The 22,353-nt window shown below is 35.3% G+C and overlaps 3 protein-coding genes across 6 annotated transcripts; 2 read left to right on the forward strand and 1 right to left on the reverse strand.

Moving 5' to 3' along the window:
- The first annotated feature begins 691 nt into the window (after nt 1–691).
- Nucleotides 692–3,442, forward strand: LOC106342936. Of its 2 annotated transcripts, none has more exons than XM_013782003.1 (10): nt 692–1,009; nt 1,248–1,407; nt 1,489–1,751; nt 1,830–1,881; nt 1,949–2,004; nt 2,092–2,178; nt 2,269–2,319; nt 2,481–2,720; nt 2,807–2,900; nt 2,998–3,442. In XM_013782003.1, exons 1-10 carry the CDS (start codon nt 845–847, stop codon nt 3,219–3,221), a joined length of 1,392 nt encoding a protein of 463 aa, XP_013637457.1. In that variant the 5' UTR covers nt 692–844; the 3' UTR covers nt 3,222–3,442. The 2 variants fall into 2 exon arrangements, with proteins under 2 accessions (XP_013637457.1, XP_013637459.1); XM_013782005.1 differs by having other exon boundaries at nt 756–1,009; nt 1,245–1,407.
- Nucleotides 3,443–4,229: 787 nt separating this feature from the next.
- LOC106339476 (60S ribosomal protein L24-1) lies at nt 4,230–5,597 on the forward strand. Of its 2 annotated transcripts, XM_013778298.1 has the most exons (5): nt 4,230–4,372; nt 4,722–4,797; nt 4,867–4,968; nt 5,058–5,206; nt 5,293–5,597. In XM_013778298.1, the coding sequence occupies exons 1-5, from the start codon at nt 4,362–4,364 to the stop codon at nt 5,441–5,443; spliced, it is 489 nt and encodes a 162-aa protein (XP_013633752.1). In that variant the 5' UTR covers nt 4,230–4,361; the 3' UTR covers nt 5,444–5,597. The 2 variants fall into 2 exon arrangements, with proteins under 2 accessions (XP_013633752.1, XP_013633751.1); XM_013778297.1 differs by having other exon boundaries at nt 4,273–4,372; nt 4,722–4,968.
- A 201-nt stretch (nt 5,598–5,798) lies between these two features.
- LOC106341470 (homeobox-leucine zipper protein ATHB-22) lies at nt 5,799–6,604 on the reverse strand. 2 transcript variants are annotated; one of them, XM_013780239.1, is made up of 3 exons: nt 6,484–6,604; nt 5,990–6,348; nt 5,799–5,915 (listed from the first exon to the last, which is right to left on the reverse strand). In XM_013780239.1, the coding sequence occupies exons 1-3, from the start codon at nt 6,581–6,583 to the stop codon at nt 5,805–5,807; spliced, it is 570 nt and encodes a 189-aa protein (XP_013635693.1). In that variant the 5' UTR covers nt 6,584–6,604; the 3' UTR covers nt 5,799–5,804. The 2 variants fall into 2 exon arrangements, with proteins under 2 accessions (XP_013635693.1, XP_013635691.1); XM_013780237.1 differs by having other exon boundaries at nt 5,990–6,604.
- Nucleotides 6,605–22,353: the final 15,749 nt, after the last annotated feature.

Genomic DNA, 22,353 nt, shown 5'->3' on the forward strand with positions numbered 1-22,353 from the left:
AGGGAGGACGTGGTTGTACTCATACCATTTATATAGTGGATTTTTTTAGTGGATTACGGTCCCGTGGTTTTTTCTTCTCACATCGAGGAGGTTTTCCACGTAAAAATTGTGTGTCTCATTTACGTTTTTCTGCATATTACATCCCGCCATCGTCGAAGTATTTTCTTCACAGGTTCACACAAGGTCAGGGGAACACGACCATTAGTATTTCCGCTGCGCCGTGTGACTTTCCCCAACAAAGAGAAGCATATGGCCTAAAATTTTACAACACCAAAATTAATATATTTTTTGGACTAATTTTCTGATTGTACCATCCTAATGTTTAAGGAAAAACTTTCTAGGTCAAATAGACAATGTATTTTTGAGTAAAAAAAAGGAAGAAAATCTTCTTTATTTTTATACATTGTTTATCATTATTCGTATATTTGTTTCCTATTTTCTCTAAAATTACTTCTACATATTTTTTTATCATTTGAACTTATCTTATTTATTTTGTCGACTTCTTTGAAATTTATGTATGGATAAAAACAAGGCAAGATTACATCGTCAAAAAATTAAATAGAGAATCGAAAAATCAAATTTCGAAAAAACCACAAAAAACCTCCACGTGTAAGGCTCATACAAAAGATAGTATCGTAATAACATACGCAAGAGCATAGTTGATTATAAAACTCTTTCTATCTCTCGTCTTAATCTCTCATACTCTGCCTTTTATAAGCCGCTTCTCCTCTGCTTCATCACCGCCAGATACAAACCACCAAAAATCCATTTTTTCTCCAAAAAAATCGTTTCCAAGCGTTTTCAGACAGAACACAACGAGTTTGCGGTTATCTAGGGTTTTAACATGGGATTGTCGTTGAAAAGAGGCACCGGAGGCTTCCTCCTCTACCTTCTCGTGGGGTTTTCCGTCGCCGTATTCTCGGTTTCTTACGTCGGAGATACAAACCCTAATCCTCATCTCTCTTCCTCCTCCTCCTCTCCGCTCTCTGCCACCGAGAAAGTCTGGCCGGTAAACAAAGTTTCATCCTTTCTTTTTTTTTATCTTCTCAATATCTGAATATTCGTCGTGTTATTAAATTTTAATGACGTTATGTGGACCATAACAGCTAACCCATTTTGAATAAAACAGATACGTGTTTGTTTATTACAATAAACGGGAACGTGTTCTGTTTTGTTACGTACGGTACACTCAAAAAAGCATAGAAGAAGAATCTATAATAACTTTTTGACTTTTTGTGAAAAAGTAGGATTTGAAGTTTAGCTGGAGGCTTGTGGTGGCTACTCTCATAGGGTTTCTAGGATCTGCGTGTGGGACCGTTGGTGGCGTTGGAGGCGGTGGAATATTCGTTCCTATGCTCACTCTCATTCTAGGGTTCGATACAAAATCCGCAGCTGCGATCTCTAAATGTAAGAGAGAGTTTTTTGTTAAATGATAGTGTTACATTTGTTAATAGTTTTAATTAATGTTGTGTTGTGTGTGTGTAAAAGGTATGATAATGGGAGCATCAGCGTCATCGGTTTGGTACAATGTGAGAGTACGTCATCCGACAAAAGAAGTACCGATCCTGGACTATGATCTTGCTCTAATATTTCAACCGATGCTTCTTCTGGGAATCACTGTTGGTGTTTCTCTGAGTGTTGTATTCCCTTACTGGCTCATCACCGTCCTCATCATCATTCTCTTCGTTGGTACTTCTTCGAGATCTTTTTTCAAAGGGATTGAGATGTGGAAGGAGGAGACTTTGTTGAAGGTATATAGGTCTCGTTTCACACCTAATAATGTTCTTGTTTCTATGTGGAGGGATCACTGAATGTTTCTTTTTAAACAGAATGAAATAGCCAAACAGCACCAAGGCTCCACGGTTAACTCCAGGGGAGAACGTAAGTAAAGCCTCACGCTTATGATTCTGATTACAACACATTCTATCTAACTTTAATTTTTGTGCAGTTTTAATAGACACAGAGTATGAGCCGCTTTATCCAAGAGAAGAGAAGTCAGAACTGGTAAGCATGATATTAGCTACTTAATGGCTCCTCAAGACTGGTATAAAGATTCAAGAACTAACCATTTTTTTTTTGTTTTGCTTACAGGAAATAATAAGGTCTAACCTCAAGTGGAAACGGCTTCTGCTTTTAGTCACTGTGTGGTCAGCTTTCTTGCTCATCCAAGTTATCAAGGCAAGTCATCTCCTTCTTGTTCTAGCTTTTTGGTTTATTCAATCTTGATGGTGATGAGTGCTGATTAGTCTAATTCTTTGGTTTATACAGAATGAAATCAAGGTTTGCAGCACAATATATTGGGTGCTTTTCATCTTACAGGTAACATTTAATGTTACTTTTGGTAACACCCGTCTCATACTCTCTCGTATTACAACGTGCTACTTACGCTTAAATATCGAATCAAGTCGTTACACCTTTATCCTCAGGCATTTAGCTAGATCTCCAAAAAAATTGAACCATGTTTTCTGTTTTTTTTGTAGTTCCCAGTGGCTTTGGGGGTGTATGGATTTGAAGCAGTGAGATTGTATAGAGAGAACAAGAAGAGGCTAAGAAGTGGAAACACTGAATCAATCTGTGAGGCTACAATAGAGTGGACTCCTTTGAGTCTTATCTTCTGTGCTCTCTGTGGACTCGTTGGAGGCGTTGTAGGTGGTCTTCTTGGATCAGGTGGTGGATTTGTTCTCGGTCCGTTGCTTCTTGAGATTGGAGTCATCCCACAGGTAACACACAACGCACACATACACATTCCTATCAATATTAGATGATTTAAATTGGAACCAACCATCTTGTTTCATTGATCTCTCAGGTTGCTAGCGCGACAGCTACATTTGTGATGATGTTTTCGTCGTCCTTATCCGTAGTTGAGTTCTATCTCCTCAAGAGATTCCCAATCCCATACGGTAAGATCTCTTTAGAATCACACAACATGAGGAAAACGTTTAGAATAAGCCAAAAACAAAGGAAACTGATGATGGATGTTTTTGTTTTAATTTGCAGCAATGTACTTGATGTCGGTATCGATCCTTGCCGGTTTCTGGGGACAGTTCTTTATAAGAAAGCTTGTAGCCATCCTCAGAAGAGCTTCCATCATCGTCTTTGTCCTCTCAGGAGTCATATGTGCCAGTGCTCTCACAATGGGAGTGATTGGGATAGAGAATAGCATTAGGATGATACATAACCATGAGTTCATGGGATTCTTAGGATTCTGCAGCAGTCAGTGAATCATCCCCAATTTGTTTAAAGAATATGTGAACAAAGTATTTTCTTTTTATTTATTGGATAATTTCGGTTGTCCAACATTATTTAAGTTGTGAAATTAGATTGTACTGTTGAGTGGGGTTTGCTTGTACCCCAAGTCATTTGTGATATCTGTTCCTTGGCCATCGCATCAGTTGGACCATCTTCAGAAAAATAAAAGATTATATCAAACTTGAAAGTGTTAGCATTTTTCTTTTTTTTCTACCAAACGTTGTATTATTGCATATTTGGATGCTTGCCAGAAAGACAAAAAAGGCTCTCAAGTCTCACATGTGCAATGAAAGTAGAGCAAGAAAACAGAACATGATTTGGTTGTTTCCCAATCGGAGAAGGCTGTTAGATTTGGACTCTTGGTAAGGTTGTTTGACACTTGATGTTTGGCATCATCTTCAGACAGTTGACTGAGAAAAAGACATTTTAAGACAAATCTCATTTTTAACCACATAATTTCTGTGTGATTTCAAACGTTTTGGCTGAAGAGATCTCTGCACTTTGCATATCCAGAGTACGGCCACAATAATTGTTGTGGTTCCAGCTCTTTTTTGGCCAACTACCACATGAATCAGAGAGATTTTGCAGTAGATTGATGCATACTGTTTTGGTTCAAACACCACATGGATAGTTTATTCTGTTGATCTTTGATTTTTCTTTTCCTAATTTAAGTCTACTGTTGTGATATTGCGAGCTAGTAATTTGCAGTTAAACGTCTATTTCAAAAAAAAAAGAAAATAATGAAATTGAGATCCCTGGTCCAACCAACCCTGTTAAGAGACCACATAATATCTCTGGGTAATTTTGGTTTACTTTGGTTATTGTTTTTTGGTTTAATTTGGTTACTGTATTTTGGTTTAGTCTCACTTCTACACCACATTGTATTAATTAACATCAGAAATATCGGTTCTGAGCGTATTTGGATCTAAGAGGCCAGCAAATGTTCTTTAATGGGCTTGACTATGGTTCTCAAATGGGTCTAAGAGGCCCATTATAAAAAGCTAGGGTTCAGACAAACTCATCTGCCTTAAATACAAATCTGTTTATCTACTGCTTAGATTTTTAGGGCTTCCAGTGTAAAAAAAAAAAAGTTTAAGCGCGGCGGCGGAGCCATGGTTCTCAAGTAATCACTCTCATCTCTCTCTCTCTCTCTCTCTCTCTTAATATTTCTTCGTGTTGCTTCTTAGCTCATAGGGCTGCCATTATTGTAAATGACCTTGTTTGATTCTTCTGCTTATTGTATGGTCAAAATGGTCTGCAAGTTTGGATTTTTATGTTCGGTAATAACTATACGTTGTCGTGTGTGTCTGTTTGCACTCATTGCCCTTATGATCCAATGTGATTCCATTACATAGTATTACTTCGGACATTGTCAAAATGAAATAGCTTTATGTGTGTTCTGTTTGGTTTTGATTGAGACATGTTAAATTGACATTCTCTAAGCCCTTTGATTATGTTTTTTGACGTTTTAGGACTGAGCTTTGCCGATTCAGTGGCCACAAGATTTACCCAGGCAGGGGTATCAGATTCATCAGATCTGACTCTCAGGTTCTTTTCTTTCTTCCATTTTTTTGCAAAAAAAGAAATGTAAGCATTATTTTCATGATTTCATCTCAGGTGTTTTTGTTCATCAACTCGAAATGTAAGCATTATTTTCACAATAAGTTGAAGCCTTCCAAGCTTGCATGGACCACTATGTACCGTAAACAGCACAAGAAGGTTAATTAAACTCTTATTCTTGATTCTTTTTTTAAAAAAAATATAGTTTTGGTTCTGTGTATGTGATGCTAATTTTGTGAGTCTTACAGGATGCTGCTCAAGAGGCTGTGAAGAAGAGGAGACGTGCAACCAAGAAGCCTTACTCAAGGTCCATCGTTGGTGCTACTTTGGAGGTCATTCAGAAGAAGCGTGCAGAGAAGCCTGAAGTTCGTGATGCAGCCAGAGAAGCCGCCCTTCGGTTAGTTTTCTTTGGAAGCTGTATCAATCTTTTAAAATCTGAAGAAGTGTGATTTGACTCAAAATGAGTTTTGATGATTGTTGCAGTGACATTAAGGAGAGAATCAAGAAGACCAAGGATGAGAAGAAGGCAAAGAAGGCCGAGTTTGCTTCCAAGCAACAAAAAATCAAGGGCAGCATCCCCAAGACTGCCGCACCCAAGGCTGCTAAGTTGGGTGGTGGTGGTGGCAGACGTTGAATAGATTAGCCCTCATTCATCTCTGCACTTATCTTTTTTAATTGTTTCGACTTTTGTTTCGTCACAAGTTTTTATTACAGTCTTGCACCCTATCTGATATATTGCACTCAAAAGAGATTTTTATGCAGATTATGAAATTTTTTGTTTGTATACTTACTTAACTCATTTTATTTGAATCTAAACTATGTGAAATAGAATTGATAACTTGGATCTAAGACATTGCTGATCAGTCCATGGCTTAAATGTTCTTCAATAGAATGTCCTGCGTGTGAACATGGAAACACTATTTTCTTGAAAGCAACTTTAATTAAAACAGGACCTGACATTGTGTCAAAGCAACAATTATGGGTTCTGTTGAAGTCTAGTTGAGTTGGAACTGAGCTTGCATTGCCTGGCTGCAAGCATTTTCCCACGTTTGCTGCTTGTTGTTGCTTGCACCATTCTCTCTTATCATCGCCTTCAGTTGTATAAGCTGTTCAAACAAAGTGATACTAAGTCCAGTAAATGCCACTTGAAATAATGAGACAAAACTAATACGTAACGTACCTCTTCTTGTAGCAACTTCTTTTCTTGACAGATAATATCAAACTCTTGCCTTAATGATTCATAGAGATGCTCGAGTTGTTTGTTCTTCCACCTGGCTTTCCTGTTCTGGAACCAAACCGCAATCTGTCTAGGTTGCAGCCCGAGTTCTTTGGACAGCTTCATCTTCCTCTCCGGGTCCAGCTTCATCTCCTCTTGGAAACTTATCTCTAGTAACTTCAGCTGCTCGTTAGTCATCTTCTTCTTCTTCGTTTCATATCCATTGTTGGTGTTGCTTGCTTCTCCAAAACTGCTCTCCACCATTGCTGAAGGGGCGTAATAATGTTCATGAAGCGGACCTCCTTGTGTCACCACCCTTGTACCTAAGAAAACAAAATATATGTTTTCTTGGATTTGATTCCTGAGTGGACTATAGTTTTCTATATGGTTAAGATAGTGATAACTATTGCACATTGAGTTCATGAATAAGTACCAAGCACACACATTAGTTTCTTTACCTGAAACATTGTTAAAGCTATGGAAAGGATAGATGAAGTTGGAAGAAGATTGGTCATTGATGAAGGGGCTGCTCCAGCATTCCATATTGTCTTCTTCCATTTTCCTTTTTTTTTTTGCCTATTTCTGCATACAACAATGTGTTCCAAGAGACAACGTTTTAGCCAAGCAAAGAAATGAATAACTTATGGTTTGATCTGGAACTTGGAGTGTAGGTTGTGTATATTTATGGACATGTTACTACATGTATTTGCGTAAGTAAATATAGTTGAAAACCGCCCTAGGTCTTCTGATTTTAACCTCTTGTAATTAATTGAGTCACTGTTGAGTGTTGACTGTTGAGTGTTGAATCCTCTATATATTATTTGAGGAACATTTTTAAGTTGTAACATTGTTACCAATGCTGAGGTGTCAGGCTCCACGGACATTATCACACTCCCTACTTAAAAATCCATCATTTACTAGAGATATTACAAAGCATGCCATTGTATATAAAATATACGACCACCCTAATTTATTATCTCACGGTTTTCCAACCGGTTCATTTAAATGTAAATTTACAGACCGGTGTACGAAACCAAGATCGGCAACTAATTAAAAGAAAAGTAAACGTAAGATAATACTGAATCTTCTTCTCATGTAAAACCGAAATGATTGATTGATTACATTGTTTTGGCTCTGCCAGATAAAACAAAAGAAGACTCATTATAGACCTAGATTAATAATCTTAATAAAACAAAGTATAACCCACAAGATTTATAATATGCCTCAGTCAACGGTTGGAGACATAAACATGGACAATAATCCACAGTCATCCCTCCAAATGTTTCAGGCATATAGACCTACAATATAGGTAATAGAATTAAAAGTGATGACAAAATTCAATCCCAAGTTCAAACTTGCAAAAGGCTACAAGTGTTGATGACATTTTGTAGTGTCCAACCATGTATGGAATATCTCAAATCAGAATTCATGTTTATTTGGGTTCCATTTAGTTAGACAACATAATTTGATTTTGATTTTGTCTGCTTCGTTTATTTTGGGTCGATTTGGTTAGACAAGATTACTTGGTTTCCTCTAGTTTACATAGAGTCCGATTGGTAATAGATTGGTAATAGCTGTAGCTTTAAAATTTTTGCTGTAGAAAAAAATCTGTAGATTTTTTTGCTGTGGGTTTAAATTTTATTGCTGTAGAATTTTATGAAAGCACTAAAAAGTTGCTTTGGATATTTGGTTCTGCAAAGCACTTGTACAGCTGTAGGTTATTTCTAGAGCTGTGGTTTAAAAAAAAATTTAAAGCTTGATTGCTCTGAATTTGGTGCTTTAGAAATAAATAGAGCTGTGGACAGCACCTACCGCAACTACCAATCACCCCGTAGGTTTGAGATATTTATTATATTTGTGCATTAGAATAATACGATTAATAGGGGATATATTTTGTGTGTTCCTGAAGCCAAAACACTTTTGCAAAGAGCGATTTTTGGAATTTAATTTATGCAGTAAGAATAAATTTGGAAAGAATATAATGCAAAATAGCGCTAATTATGTAACGTCATGAAGGTTTTCAGCAAGAACCAAAAATATATCTAATTTTTTTTTGCGCAAGTATATAGTGTACTAAAACGCTGTCTTACGACTTTATATAGTTATAACATGAGCACATTGGGACTTTCTATAGTTGTAGAACGAATAATTTGCGACTTTATGTAGTTATGGTATCGCAAATTTCAACTTTATACGTAATATATTATGCAATAAATGTTGAATATAAAAAATAAAAAAAAATAAATAAATGTTGAATATATATTATTCCTTTCATTGATCCCACCATATAGCTATATATTAAGCGATTACCTATTCTTTTTCATTACATAAACAAACCATCACAACTATATTGTCTTCCTCTCCTAGCTTTGCAAATGGGTGGTTTTAATTTGTTTCTGATTTGAAACCGTATTCAGTTGCTGGTGATATTTGAAGTTGAGATTGTGTTTTTTTTAGTTGGTAGCCGGATTTTTGGCATTAAGTTTTACAGAAAAAGTATTGTTACAGAAAGAGTATCATACGACATACTTAAAAAATACAATACAAAGATATGAAATATAGTTTAAAAAAAATCATTGTATTACTTAATTATTTTATTTTTATTTAACTACTAAATCATATTCATTGCAACGAAATATTTTAGGTCATAAAAACAAGGTAGGGGGGGAATCCAATAAAAACAAAAAAAAACTATTGTTACATAAAGCTCTAGACATACTTAAAAAAAATCATGGTATTACTTAATTATTTTATTTTTATTTAACTACTAATTCATATTAAGTTTTATGTTTCTAAGTGAATCAATAGAAGCCTGGATTTTATTATTCGCAAGTAAATTGCCATCTTATATCTAATCACAAGGTTGATTGTTATAAAAGTATTTTACCTCATTTGTATGAATGGTTGTGACCTTTGTAGTTGGATTTGATTAACTGAAAACTTAAATTCTGAAGAATCCTGTAATAAGATGATAGCAAAGAGCCCAAAAAAACTTAGTAATCGTAGGCGGTTTAGTCACCATACTTCAACAGCTGTTATTATAAAATTTTGAATGGGTTTGTTGGTCGTCTGCTATAACATATATATTATGAATTATATGAGATGATCGTTTAAACATTGCAGGGTGACTAACTCTGTATATATACGTACGTATAAACTGCAACATGTTCCATCTCCTTTTGTATGCTGCGCCCCTGCTCCCCTGCTAAGGTTACAACTATAAGTTAATACCTTTTAAGAGATCACTGGGTTTTGTTGTACAAAAAATAGGCTGAACTAAACTAATACTATGTTAAATTGTGATAAAATACTATGTTACATTGTGATAAAAAAAATACTATGTTAATAAAATACTATGTTAAGCACAACACGAAAACTGTGCTTAAAAAAATATGTTACATTGTGAGAAAAATAAGAAATAAAATATGTCACATTATATTCTACATAAAAATATGTCACATAAAAATAAGAGATAAAAAAACTATGTTACATTAAGAAATAATAATATGTTACAATGGTTACATTGTGATAAAAATATGTTACCAAAATACTAGGCTAAAATGACTGCAAATTAAATTAATAAAATACTATGTTACATTGTGATAAAAAATATTGCAAGATTTATTCATTATTACACCAAAACTTTATAAATTAGAAATGTTGGGACTTTGATAATTTATTTATTTGTAGAGTTATTAATTTACATAAAATATTTTTTAATTAGATTTATATTTTGAAATATGTTTTAATGTAAAATCAAGAAGAATGCTTGATTTACGGTATATGTATTGATTAAATTATACATATACAAGTTTTATGTTATTCTTATTTTTACCGTAAATGTAAATGAAATTTTAGGTGTAAAACGACAAAATAACATCCATATATTTAGAAAATGTAGAAAAATTAAAGTTAGACTTCATCCTGCATAAAAATAAACTATACAACATATTTTATATTTATATTAAATTTATATATATTAATTATCAATATATGTTTATATTGGAACCATAGTATATTTACATTTTTTTTTAAATTATGTATAATATTATTTTATTGATTTGTGTCATATTTTATAATGGTCCAACTCGAAACTGGTAAAATATATTAATTTGTCGTACTTACCAACTTATTGAATATTAATTTATGGAGTTCTAATGTAATTTGAAAAAAATATGAATTTATTGTTAAAATTCAAATTAAGTTTCAATCCATCATCACCTAGTGATAAGTAAAGAGAAAGATCAAATATGTATAATGAATGGTTCCCACTTTCTCCATTTAGGCTTTAACACAAAAAAAAAAAAATCTAAGGATTCAACTAATGGCAGCAAGTACATGTTAGGAAACAAAAGTGTGGTCAGTGTTGGTGTAGATGACAGATAAAATAGTTGGATGGTGATTTTTGATAAGTATTATAGTTATCAATATTTGATTGACATTTTGGGTGATAAAATAGTTTATTGGATAGATTTTATGGGACAACGAGTAATTCTAAATATTTTTAATTTAATGAAAAAATAAGAAACCAAAATAGCACGTAATCCTAATGTTAACACATTTTTTTTTTTGATAACTCTGGTATCTGGGCAGCCACATTTCCAACTATCCCTCCGAAAGGGGTCCAGCGCCCCAACGGAAGAGATGTTAAATCCATTGTGGTCAAGGCTCGAACCCGGGTGGCGGGCTGTACAGCTGTACCTCTTTTACCACCAAGCTACGAGCGCTTGGTTTGTTAACGTATATTTTGACCTCTTGATTTTAGGCATAACTTTTAGTTTTTTTTTACGGTGTACTAACCAATGTAATATATATTTATTAATGATTTCAATATTGATATACATGGTTTTTTTTGCTAAACTACATGTAGTTGGAATTTACATGTTAGAATTTTCACATGATATCTGTCACAAAAGATGCTAAAAATGTGTTTCTCTTTTTCTGTTGAAATGTTAAATTTATTTATCAACAAAGAAAAAAAAACTAAAAAAAACTGTAGTGTTTAGGAAATAAGTTGGTAAGACATGGAAAAGCTTAAGCAAGAGAGACTAAGGTGGAACATAAAAAGATGGTCTTGCGAGCCATCTCTGCATCATAGAACTATAAAGAGCAAAATTCTTGAGTCTCAGAGAGGAGATGCGGTACCTTATGGTCTTGTCAATAAAGCTCACAAGGTGACTAGCTTGTCGAGATTCTGATTTGTGCTTCCTGATATTTCTCTCCCGCCAAACGCTATGAATCGTAGCTTGGAAGGCAAGCCGAAGGATGCAGGTCCTCGCTAAAAATGTGTTTCTCTGCGTGCATGTCTCCTCGCTAACAAAACATGAGAAAAATATGCCAATTGAATCGTACTGAAACAACTGCAGATTTTAAGATAATAGCTAAAGGGGTATTATTGGATTGAATCGATGACTTTAATTAAGTTAAAACTCTATCAAGTTAAAACTCTATATTTATAATCTTCAGTTTTGGTGACGTTTACAAAAATGTGTTTGGATTACAAACAAAAACTAACACTTGTTTTTCATATACGCATCATCATATGGTAAATCACATAGAAAAAGTGAGTATATTCAAAGCCTTTTAAAAAATAGAAAAGAAAAAGTGAGTATTTTATAAATCTGTAAATAAGTTGACCAAAAATTGTAAATATGTAATTGGTGATCAATAGTTAGTGTCGATATAATGTCGACAAAAATAGTTATGTGAATATTAGTATATGAGAAATAAAATTAAAGAAGTGAGTTGAGAAAAGGAACAGTTTCATATAGGGGGAAAATAAATGAAAAGAGAATGGTCCAGATTCTACTTTTGTAGACATGTCTATCACTTTCTCTTCCTTAATCAATCTCTAAATCTGACATATACCAATTCAAACTCCTACTCTCAATCAATATACATAGCCTTCCAGTTTCATTTCTGTATATTTATCTGTATAAGTGACCCCCTATAGTCTTTTATTTAAAACTGTGAAGCTGCAGGAGTGCTACTACTCAAAACAGAAAGATCAGAGCTGAGAAAGAAAGGTCCAATTCTATTACTGACAGAGTGTCGGAGCACATGTCACTAGGTTGTGAAAATAGTACCATCGTATCGATCTACGAGTTTTGTGTAATAGCATGTTTATTGGAAGTTTCGGATTCTTAGCGTAATATAAGATACGGTCTTTTAGCGTAATATAAGATACGGTCTCTTAAGTTTTAACTAAAAAAACTAAGAGACGTCTGTTATATCTCTTATTTGAGAGACGCATGTTAGCTTTTTTAGTTAAAAGCTTAGAGAACGTATCTTATATTACGGTAAAAATCTCAACCTAATAGATCTGCAATAACCATTGTTGAAATGTCTGATCCTGTGTTAAATTAGGGACTGATGCAACGTTTTTTATTTTCAAATGTCTTTATCAAACTAAATAATCTTTGTGAGGGACTGGAACGTTGTCGAGCTAGTCAAGCTTGAAAAACTCAAGTTTTTATTTATTTTAAACTCAAGTTGCTGGTTGGTATAAATGGCGGTTTGATAAATACTTTGGCGATTGATTTAAAAACGGGCCGGGAACTTTTGAACATGCAAAGCCATACGTAAATAAGTTATGCTCGAGATTCTTGTTTATCTCTTTTTTTTTTCAAAGCTAGAGGAAATAGATGGCATTTTCAAACTCTCTCACTCTCTATTTCCATATTCCTATAGATAAAGGTAGCTATCGGAACCTACGCACCTCTTGAAAGACTAGATCAGAAGAATAAGATGTTTGTTGAATAATACCTTGAATCTGTTGGGACTTAGTCTTTTGAGGTCCACTAGTGCTAGGATTTTCCGGGACACAACTATATATATTTTGTGTCTCCTCTAAACCTAGTTAGCAGCTGTAGAGAAACTAGATCTGAACTTCTTGTAGACAGATCTATGTAATTCTTCCATCAATAAAATCTCTCTTTACCCGTGGACGTAGCCGTTAGGGGGGAACCACACTAAATCTCTGTGTCTTTCTTTATTGTTTATCCATCTGTTAATCTATATCTTCTCACATCCGTCACAACAAATTGGTATCAGAGCTTCGGATAAAATCTGGTGAGAAGATGTCTGGGATGAATATGAAAATCGACAAGTTTACTGGAAGGAACAGTTTCAGTCTCTCGCAAATCAAGATGAAGGCGTTGCTGAAGCAACAAGGTCTTTGGGCACCGTTGTCAGGGAAGAAGGTTGAACCTGTTACTACTGAGATGGAGGTTACTGAAGAGAAGGCGTATTCAACAATTTTGTTGTGTCTGGCAGATGAGATCATCATCGAAGTTTCCGGTGTTGATGCTGCAGCTGATTTGTGGTTGAAGTTAGAGAGTCTATACATGACGAAGTCTCTGACTAAGAAGCTACTTCTGAAACAACGTCTTTTCGCTCTGAGGATGCAAGAAGGTACACAACTCCAAGATCATCTTGACAGTCTAAATTCCATCTTGTTGGATCTGAGGAATATTGATGTTAAGGTGGAAGATGAGGATGCAGCACTGATTTTGTTGGTATCACTACCAAACTCCTATGAGAACTTTGTTCAGTCATTCATAGGGAGTAAGGATACAGTGAGTTTGGAGGAAGTCAGGTCAGCACTTCATAGCAAGGAGTTGCGACACAAGGCATCTGGTTCTGGTACAGACAACCAAGCTTCTGGGTTGTTTCTAGGTGGTGGAAAGAACTTTGGAAAAGGCAAGAAGTCAAAAGACAAAAGGTCGTTTTCAAAGGGTCCTAAACCAACTGATATTTGCAATTACTGCAAAGAGAAAGGACATTGGAAATCTGATTGTCCTAAATCTGATGAAGATATTGCGATGGTTGCTCATGGAAAAACACATCCTAGAGATGTGTGGGTCCTCGACACAGGCGCATCTTATCATATGTGTCCAAGGAGAGAATGGTTCTCAGAGTATGAGGCAGTGACTGATGGCAAGATCAAGATGGCGAATAACTTTGCTTGCGATATTGCAGGAATCAGTTCTATTAAGCTCAGGACACATGATGATAGAGTCTGTACGTTGACTGGAGTTAGACATGTTCCATCAAAGTCCAAGAACTTGATCTCAGATAGTCTTTTGGATAGCAGAGGTTTCAAGTATTCAGGTGGAGATGGAGTTCTGAGTGTCTACAGGGGTTCAGATGTGATTCTCAGAGATTTCATTCATGGTACTTTGTATTTGCTGGAAGGTTCTACGGTTTCAAGTTCAACAAATATTGCATCTCCAGAGGTTCGCAAGGAAGATATGGACAAGTTGTGGCATATGATGCTTGGACATATGGGCAAGCGTGGGATGCAGATTCTGTCGTAGCAGGATCTTCTTTGTGGTCATAAGACCAAGAGCCTTGAGTTTTGTGAGCACTGTGTGTTTGGGAATCTGCACAGAAAGAATTTTTCTAAGGTTTTTCATAAAACAAAAGGCACGCTGGATTACATCCATTCAGATTGTTGGGGTCCCTCCAAGGCTTGTTATTTGATCAATCTTGGACCGCATACAGGGATCGAGTGTCAAATACCTAATGAGGTCTGGTCAGGCAGATCTGCTGATTATTCTATTATGAGAGTTTTTGGTTGCACGGTTTACTATCATGTTAATGAAAGAAAGCTGGAACCAAGAGCGAAGAAGGGAGTGTTTATGGGCTATGAAGATGGTGTAAAGGGATACAAAGTTTGGTCTCCATCTGAGAAATGGGTTGTTATGAGCAGGAACGTTGTGTTTGATGAGAGTTCTATGTTCAAAGTCTCAGCTGAGTCCATTTCAGAAGCAGAGCATGAGGATGTTGACAAGCAGGTGGAGCTGCAGGAAGTGCAGTCAGACTACCCAGGATCGATTGATCCAGTTTCAGGGAGTGATCGATCTACGCCAGACACAGGATTGGGCGATGGTAGAGATCTCCGATCGATGTCCGACAACACAAGATCGATTGATTCTCAGGAAGAGAGCAAGAGATCGACGTCTGATGAGCAGCCTCAATCTTACAATTCTGGAAATCAACGTATTGGGTCTGAAAAACGCAGTATTGCTAAAGACAGACCAAGGAGAGTTGATGTTAGGCCACCAGAGAGATATCGGTTTGAAGATATGGTGGGTTATGCACTACAGGTTACAGAGGAAGTGGACACTTACGAGCCGTCTACTTACAGAGAAGCCATTTCAAGTTATGCATATGAGAAATGGTTTGCTTCAATGGGAGATGAGATGGAATCTCATGAAAAGAATCACACATGGGATCTGGTCACACTACCACCTGGGAGAAAAGTTGTGACTTGCAAGTTGATTTATAAGCTAAAAGAAGGTCAGTCACCAGAAGAAGGAGTCAAGTATAAATCTCGAGTTGTTGCTAGAGGTTTCAGTCAAAGAGAAGGCGTGGACTACAATGAGATAATCTCACCCGTGGTCAGACACACCTCTATCAGAGTGCCATTGGCGATAGTAGCACGTCAGGATCTGAAGTTGGAGAAATTTGATGTGAAGACTGCTTTTCTTCATGGACAGCTTGAGGAGGAGATCTATATGACTCAGCCTGAGGGTTTTCTATTTCTTGGTAAAGAAGATCATGTGTGCAGGTTGAGGAAGTCGATGTATGGACTTAAGCAGTCTCCTAGACAGTGGTACAAGAGGTTTGACAGCTATATGGTCACGTTGGGCTACGACAGGAGTCCTTACGACTGTTGTGTCTACATTCGCAAGGTGGAGGATGAGTCGTATATCTACCTGGTGTTGTATGTAGACGACATGCTGATAGCTGCCAAGAAGAAGTGTTATGTTCAGAAACTGAAAGAATTACTGAGTTCTGAATTTGAGATGAAAGATTTGGGTGCTGCGAGGAAGATTCGAGGAATGGAGATCTTCAGGGATAGGACGAAGAAGAAGTTGTTCTTGTCACAAATGGCCTACATTGAAAAGGTCTTGACAAGATTCGGGATGCTTAATATTAAGCCTATCGATACTCCATGTGCTGCAAATTTTCATCCTATCATGAGTGATGAAATGTCTGAAGGGAAAATCGATTATATGTCACGTGTTCCTTATGCTAGTGCTGTAGAAAGTATGATGTATGATATGGTTTGTACAAGACCAGATCTTGCACACGCAGTCAGTGTTGTGAGTAGGTTCATGGTTCAGCCGCGAAAGGAGCACTGGATCGCTGTGAAGAGGATTTTTTGGTACCTTAAGGGTACATCTGATATTGGTTTTGTCTATGGAGACAAGGATCCGAGACTGGTTACTGGGTATTCTGATTCAGATTATGCAGGAGATGTGGACAACGGGAGATCTATGACTCGTTACGTACTTACTTTGGGTGGTTCTGTTGTGAGTTGGATGGCGACTTTGCAGTTGACAGTGACTTTGTCTACAACTGAGGCAGAGTATATGGCATTGACAGAAGCTGCTAAGGAGGCAATATGGTTGAGAGGATTGGTCAGTGATCTTGGTGTTCATCATGATCAGGCTACTGTGTTCTGTGATAGCTTAAGTGTTATCCGCTTAGCCAAGGATCAGGTTCATCATGAGAGAACCAAGCATATCGATGTAAGATACTATTTTCGGAGAGATGGGAAGAAGATTGAAGTGAAGAAGGTAGGAACAGCTGATAATCCTGCGGATATGTTCACTAAGCCGGGTCCTCATAGCAAGTTCAAGCATTGTTTTGATTTGCTAAACATCTCAAGCTGTTAAATCTGGCCCTGATGGGTGTTTGGCTCTGAGGGGCATATGGCTCGAAGGGAGCACCTGGCCCAAGTGAGGGCATCTGGCTCTGAGGAGCATCTGGTCCGACGGGACATCTGACATCTGAGTTCGACGGAACATTTAAGCAAAGAGAGAGTCTGGTACATCTGTATTTTGAGCACGAAGAAGTGCTCTGAGGGGCATATGGCTCGAAGGGAGCACCTGGCCCAAGTGAGGGCATCTGGCTCTGAGGAGCATCTGGTCCGACGGGACATCTGACATCTGAGTTCGACGGAACATTTAAGCAAAGAGAGAGTCTGGTACATCTGTATTTTGAGCACGAAGAAGTGCATTCTGGTACATCTGATTATGGAGGATTCAAGTCAAGGTGGAGATTTGTTGAATAATGTCTTGAATCTGTTAGGCCTTAGTCTTTTGAGGTCCACTAGTGCTAGGGTTTTCCGGGACAACTATATATATTTTGTGCCTCCTCTAAACCTAGTTAGCAGACGTAGGGTAACTAGATATGATCTTCTTGTAGACATATCTCTGTAATTCCTCCATCAATAAAATCTCTCTTTGCCCGTGGACGTAGCCGTTAGGGGTGAACCACGTTAAATCTCTGTGTCTTTCTTTATTGTTTATCCATCTGTTAATCTATATCTTCTCACATCCGTCGCAACAATGTTTTTTATAAACAAGGTCATGACTTATTTTCCCAGCCGTTGCAGAGTATTATTATGGGAGCTCATCGATATTCATGCTGAAAATAGTTTTTACTAGATGAGAGAAATGGTTTCAGCAGTTTATCTTTGTTTGAACGTATTATACGGTGAAAAACTAGATCCAAACCCATAGGTTTGTGGTTAAATCGCCAAAAGCCCGAAACCAAACTATTTTTTTATAGCATCTTCAACCCATTGATATTTTTGATTCTAAACGCTGTGATAAAAAATATGATTGAATTCATGTTTATTTCTTGTCCTAAAATATAAATTGATATTTTCTATATTTAAAAGAAAATATTATTCATCTATTATAGATTCATAGTTTTTTATTTTATAAATTTTAGCTTTTTATAACTATAACTAAAATAAATACTTATTTGATAAATATAAATGTTTTGTACAAAATAGAGACATATTTTTTTGTTTACATAATATGTCTTTTTTTATAATGTACCTTTTTATAATAAATATATAGTTTAAATAATCTTATAATTTTATGAAAATGTTAAGTAAGTAGAGTTAATTTTCAAATTTCATACTGAAAGGTATGTAGTTGTAAAAAAAAAATATAAAGAAAATAGTTTTTAGAATAAAAATATGTTATACAATGGAAAGAAACATGTCTGTGTTAGAGTTCTTCTATTATAGAAAAGGAAAATAGAGGAAGAGATGGTCTTACCACTATAGTAACAATTAACAGTTATCATGTTTGTTACGAGAGTTTATATTGTTGGATCAAGCTAGAAATTAAAACACTAATCAAGTTTCTATACACAATAAAAACATTACTTGTGTACTTGACTTGATATAACTTATTTATTAATCATGTTTGCGTAAATAAAATTTTATAATATTTGAGAGTGAGTTTGTAAAATGGCACAATGATAACACTAAAACAAACCACTACACTATATGGAATTCACAAATGTGAAAACTTAATTCATTATTTGTTTATCCGGAAAAAATTAGAATTTAAAGACATGAAACTATAATGTCAATCCAAAATTGAATTCCATATGGATTTGGGGTGTACGGAGGCTTATTAGAAACAAATGTAGATTCATGAAATGGTAACCCTATTGAACTGTTATTCTTTTTTCACACTCGTAGATTATATTGAACAAAAGAGTAACATGACTAATTGCAGAGATGAGGGGAGTGAAGCTATTGAATTATTAATGTAAAAAGTTTTTAAAAAATCTATTGGATTCAATACGTTGCAGTTCCTTTGGGATTGGAGAACTTGGTCACGATCTAATTAATTGAGCTAGAAAAGGTAATAAATAGAGTGAGTACTTTTTCAAAAGAATAAATAAATAGAGTTAGTAATTGGTAAAAACCATAATGATAAATGTAAACCCTATAGAATAAAGCTTAAAAGAGAGAGAGACTAATGCACGGCCGGCTTAGATAGGGGGCGAGCGGTGCGACCCTTCCGGGCCCAATTCGTTGTCCCCCTATTTCTTAATAGATAAGGGCCCGATTTTTTTTAAAAATACATGTATTTTTATATTAAAAATACATCTATCAGATTTTTTTTTTAAAACAAAAGTTTGAAAATTAAATTTTTTTTTTGTTCCAGAGCCCATGACAGATTGAGCCGGTCAGGACTAATGTGCGTGTGTCTCTGTCATAGGTGAAGATTTTAGTATAAAGCAGAAGCACATTTCGTTTCTTTCTAGCATGACTTTCTCTGCTAGTTACACCGATTAAACTCCATCTCCATGTTCATTAAAAACCAAAACCAACGGTCAATGGTTTTTGAAAATATATATACTTGCTTAAATAGAAGAGAACATAGTGAAATCTGTAAGTTTTTTTTACATGGACTCGAGACTGCCAAGTGCCAAACCGGTGAAGACATAGCCTGACTTTCCTTCTTTTGCCATTATTACTTTTTAGGTAATTTAAGTCGAAACTGTCATTGTCTCCATTCTCCAATATCAATGGTGGAAATCAAAACAAGCATTCAATAGGATAATGGATTTTCGAGTAACAAGAATGCACGTTGTGTAACAATTAATACTAATGGTCCCTTTCAGAGAAAGAAATAGTCCTTACCATTGGACAAGAGTACAAGAAGACCCTTGTAGTCTTTCAGGTTAGATAAGTCAAACCCAATCTATTTCAGTTTTCAAGCTTCTCACAACTTGTAGGAGTAGTATTGTATTGTACCCACTTAGATTTTGTATCTCCTTAGTTGTGTCCTTTCGGTATCATGTTATGTAGGACAAATGAGTGTTGAATAATGATTTATTTCATATCACCAAATGGAGTATGAAGTAAAAAAACAACAAACTCGATCTAATTCACAACGCTATTTACTATAACCTAATTTAAGAACCAACTCAAGATGACAAACAGTTTATACCTTCCAAGTATGTCGTATATGCAAAAAGTGTTGATGTACATCTCCTTCTTTCACCATCCTGTCTACTATACCACCAAATCTGCTGTAGTAGGCTATAACATGGAACCTGTCAAAGCCAAGAAGAATAAAAAAACATCATCGAAACTTTGACATATGCAAAAGCAGACACCGGTTCTTTATGTTTTCAAGTTTAAAACATTACCGTAACCATCAATCAAAACCTGAGAGATCACTAATTAAACTAATAACACTACTCATGCAAGCTTTCAAGAATTGTTCTCAAACAGCATTCTTCAAAGATTCAAGAAGGTTGCAAAAACTGATAATCAAGAACCAACACGACAAAATGTTGCTAAACTCTTTACCGTGACGCTGAAGAGCCATAGCGATTGAGAGAAATCGTGCATGTGTGCTGGATGGTGAAAAGGAGAAAACAAAATGAAAATAATAACAGGCCCGGTGGGCCTCGACCCAACAATCGTTTGATTAGAAGTCAAACACCTTATCCATTAGGCCACGTGTCCTGCCTTAAATTTTCTTCATGTTTCGATAATGTATTGTACTTGGGCTTATTAAATTGTTCTGATGGGCTCCTCATACATTTTCTTTTGGCCCCTTAATGGTTTCTTCATCTTCTTCACTTGGTCGGGAAAGTCAACCAAGGTTTCAGCCGCCGTAAACGCACCGAGTCAGGGTTGGAGAACATGTGATCATCACCATCTCCACTGTACTCACGGCCCCGGGACTGAATACTCTTCATGTGATTCCAATCCTACCAAAAGAATTTGTTCTTCCTAGGTTTCTATAGCATTGAATATGAGGCTGTGCATATGGTTTGATATTCTGTGATTGATTAATGATTATAAACAAAACAAGAGTATTCACGTATATGAAGGTTTGGAATTTCATATCTTACAGATGTATTCACGTATCTGAAGGTTTCTCCTTTCTGTCTTGAGAGTATATGTGTTTGTTGTTGTTGTCTCCGTACGTGTAGTAACTGCGTCTTTGTTTGTGCCTGTCTTTGTCAGCGAATGAGACATGAGTCTTCTGGGACTTAGACAAATTTAAGGTCCCTGAGGAACTCAACGCTGCTCAAGTCCTAGAAAGAATCAGACAGATCATGTTGGATGTTGGTCTTCGTGGTCATGTCTCTATAAAACAAATTAACAATACAGTAAAGCTTGGTTTACAGTGGCTTAAATGGAAACCTAGAAATCGATGGCAAGAGATCCATCGATGTTCCTAGAATCAGATACCTTATACAGATCATAGAGGAAGAATCTATAAGCATGCAAAAGCCAAGACAAAGGGAAAGACGACAAAGCGGAAGCTAAAACCGAAACACGTTGGTGGAAAAATTCGTAACAAATTTGGACATGAAACCGATCTAACTGCATATATGGTCGGGACAAAATAAACAGAAACAGAGAAGATCTGGTTAACCGAGTGTGAAAACGCCTGCGGCCACCTTAAACTTTAAGATTTAACAGTGAAACCTTAGAGAGGAGAAAGAGAAAATTTCTACACAGAGAACAAAGTTTTTCAGATATCCAACTATTCTACTCACTACACAACTTCGTTCTCTAAATTTTGAAATCTTTTCCAAACATCACAATTAGATTGTTTAAATAGTTATATTCTTTTATTCTTATGACACAAACAAAGATCTATAACATGTCTAAGAAAGACAGTCGACGACTATGAAATAACAAATTAATGTGCGCTAATAAAACGTTAGAGACATCATGCCTATAAAAGATCGTTTTAACAAAAGTGAGTTAGCAATTAAAGAATAACTAGACCCCGCGGGTATGAATTTTCAGTTTTTAATTATTTATTTTATTAAATGATGTATTTGTAATATTCGTTCATATCATATTCATTAAGTAAATATTTTTTTTTGCATCTTAAACTATATTTTTTTTACGAATGTGTGATATCATATAAAAAAATATAAAAAAAAATGAGTATATAGAGTTAATTAGATAATTGTAAAAGCAGAAATTTTTCTTTTGTGTACGATATCATATAAATAATGATCCGCCCAGTTAACAAAAATCATAATTTTTTTTTATGTGTATTTTTTTTTTGACCATTTCTTTAAAACTATATTAAATTTTACATATTTTAATTAGAATATTTTTAATATCTTTACCTTTTTATTTGAAATGCAACTCAATATTTTTCAAAAAATTACAACAAAATATTTAAAAAATATTTTTAGAATTTGTTTGAAAAATATAAAAATTACATTTTAAATTAAAATTATCCGAAAATATGATAAGTTTTGATGTAAACAAAAACTCAAATTATGTCAAAAATAAGTATATTCAATGATAATAACAATTTAAATTGTTTATTTTTTTAAAAATACATTTACAAAAATATTGTTTGAAAGAAAATTCATTTATCTTTCAAATATAAATAAAAACCATAAATTTAGCAAATGACATTTGAGTTATATTTTTAAAAATTTTCTTTCTAACAATTTAGGAAATGACAAATGAGTTATGAGCAAATAATACCATATAATTTTTAAAAACATAG

Source organism: Brassica oleracea, chromosome C4 (genome assembly GCF_000695525.1).
Source record: "Brassica oleracea var. oleracea cultivar TO1000 chromosome C4, BOL, whole genome shotgun sequence".
NCBI lineage: Eukaryota > Viridiplantae > Streptophyta > Magnoliopsida > Brassicales > Brassicaceae > Brassica > Brassica oleracea.